General features: G+C 48.8%; 1 protein-coding gene across 1 annotated transcript; it reads right to left on the reverse strand.

Annotated features, from left to right (window-relative positions):
• Positions 1–477: 477 nt before the first annotated feature.
• LOC141102980 (DNA damage-regulated autophagy modulator protein 1-like) lies at positions 478–1,332 on the reverse strand. The gene has a single exon (XM_073592049.1). The coding sequence runs from the start codon at positions 1,330–1,332 to the stop codon at positions 478–480; it is 855 nt and encodes a 284-aa protein (XP_073448150.1).

Genomic DNA, 1,332 nt, shown 5'->3' on the forward strand with positions numbered 1-1,332 from the left:
CTGTACATAGCATCCTCCTGAGCCCTGCACCCTGTACATAGCATCCTCTTGAGCACTGCACCCTGTACATAGCATCCTCCTGAGCCCTGCACCCTTTACATAGCATCCTCCTGAGCCCTGCACCCTGTACATAGCATCCTCCTGAGCCCTGCACCCTGTACATAACATCCTCCTGAGCCCTGCACCCTGTACATAGCATCCTCCTGAGCCCTGCACATAGCATCCTCCTGAGCCCTGCACCCTGTACATAGCATCCTCCTGAGCCCTGCACATAGCATCCTCCTGAGCCCTGCACCCTGTACATAGCATCCTCCTGAGCCCTGCACATAGCATCCTCCTGAGCCCTGCACCCTGTATGTAACATCCTCCTGAGCCCTGCACCTTTACCATAGCATCCTCCTGAGCCCTGCACCCTGTACATAGCATTCTCCTGAGCCCTGGCCCCACTGGTGGCATGATCCGTTATGCAGACAAAGTTCAAGACGGGCGCCAATCAGTGCCAAAGCCTGCTGTCTGGACATAGAGCAGGTTGGGCAGAATTTCTTCTCTCTGCCAGGAATGAGCATTGGCATGCTCTGAACTTTGGTCCATGGTGGGCATTTCTTCTTCTCTCTGCCAGGAATGACTGACTCTTATACAGCCTGTGTCAGTATACTCTATATTCCAGTATAGGCCAACACTGTGCTGGCTTGTCAATTGCAGACTATTAAGATCCACACAGTAGCTGATATTATTTATCAGGAGGGTGGAGGCTGCAATCCACTCAGAGAGGACATCGATGTCGAACACTATCTCCTGCCATTCAGGGGCCCACAATTCACGGTTAAGTAACAAACAAAAGATTGTGGCGAATATAATGGTTATGATGGCGTTAATCATTCTAGTGTAGAACATTGGCCGGCTGATGATATTGAGCTTATACTGCAATGTAGCCAGACAGATGTTGTGTATTATCGCTCCTCCAAAGGACAGGACTGTCCCGATCCTATGTGGCAATGGACTAGAATTCACTGGGTTTGCGCCAACCAAAATTGTTCCAACGCAGCTGATCCATCCGATCGCTAAGATGGCCTTCCGCGCCCAGGGGTGGCGATTCTCTGAGCGTATGGAGAGGTATTCATACATATAGTACTTGATGATGGCATCAAGAACAGCCGCCAATGCTAGAACACCAAAGAAAATAGACTTCTCCGGTTCAAAGCATCCAGTATTGCTGATATACAATACATAGGTATCAAAATGATGATATTCAACAGTGAGGACAAATGTTGTTATTAATCCCACAGTGACCAAAATGGCCCAAATAATTGGTAGAATAACCAATCTGTTCAT

Source organism: Aquarana catesbeiana, linkage group LG07, assembly GCF_042186555.1.
Source record: "Aquarana catesbeiana isolate 2022-GZ linkage group LG07, ASM4218655v1, whole genome shotgun sequence".
Taxonomy (NCBI): Eukaryota; Metazoa; Chordata; class Amphibia; order Anura; family Ranidae; genus Aquarana; species Aquarana catesbeiana.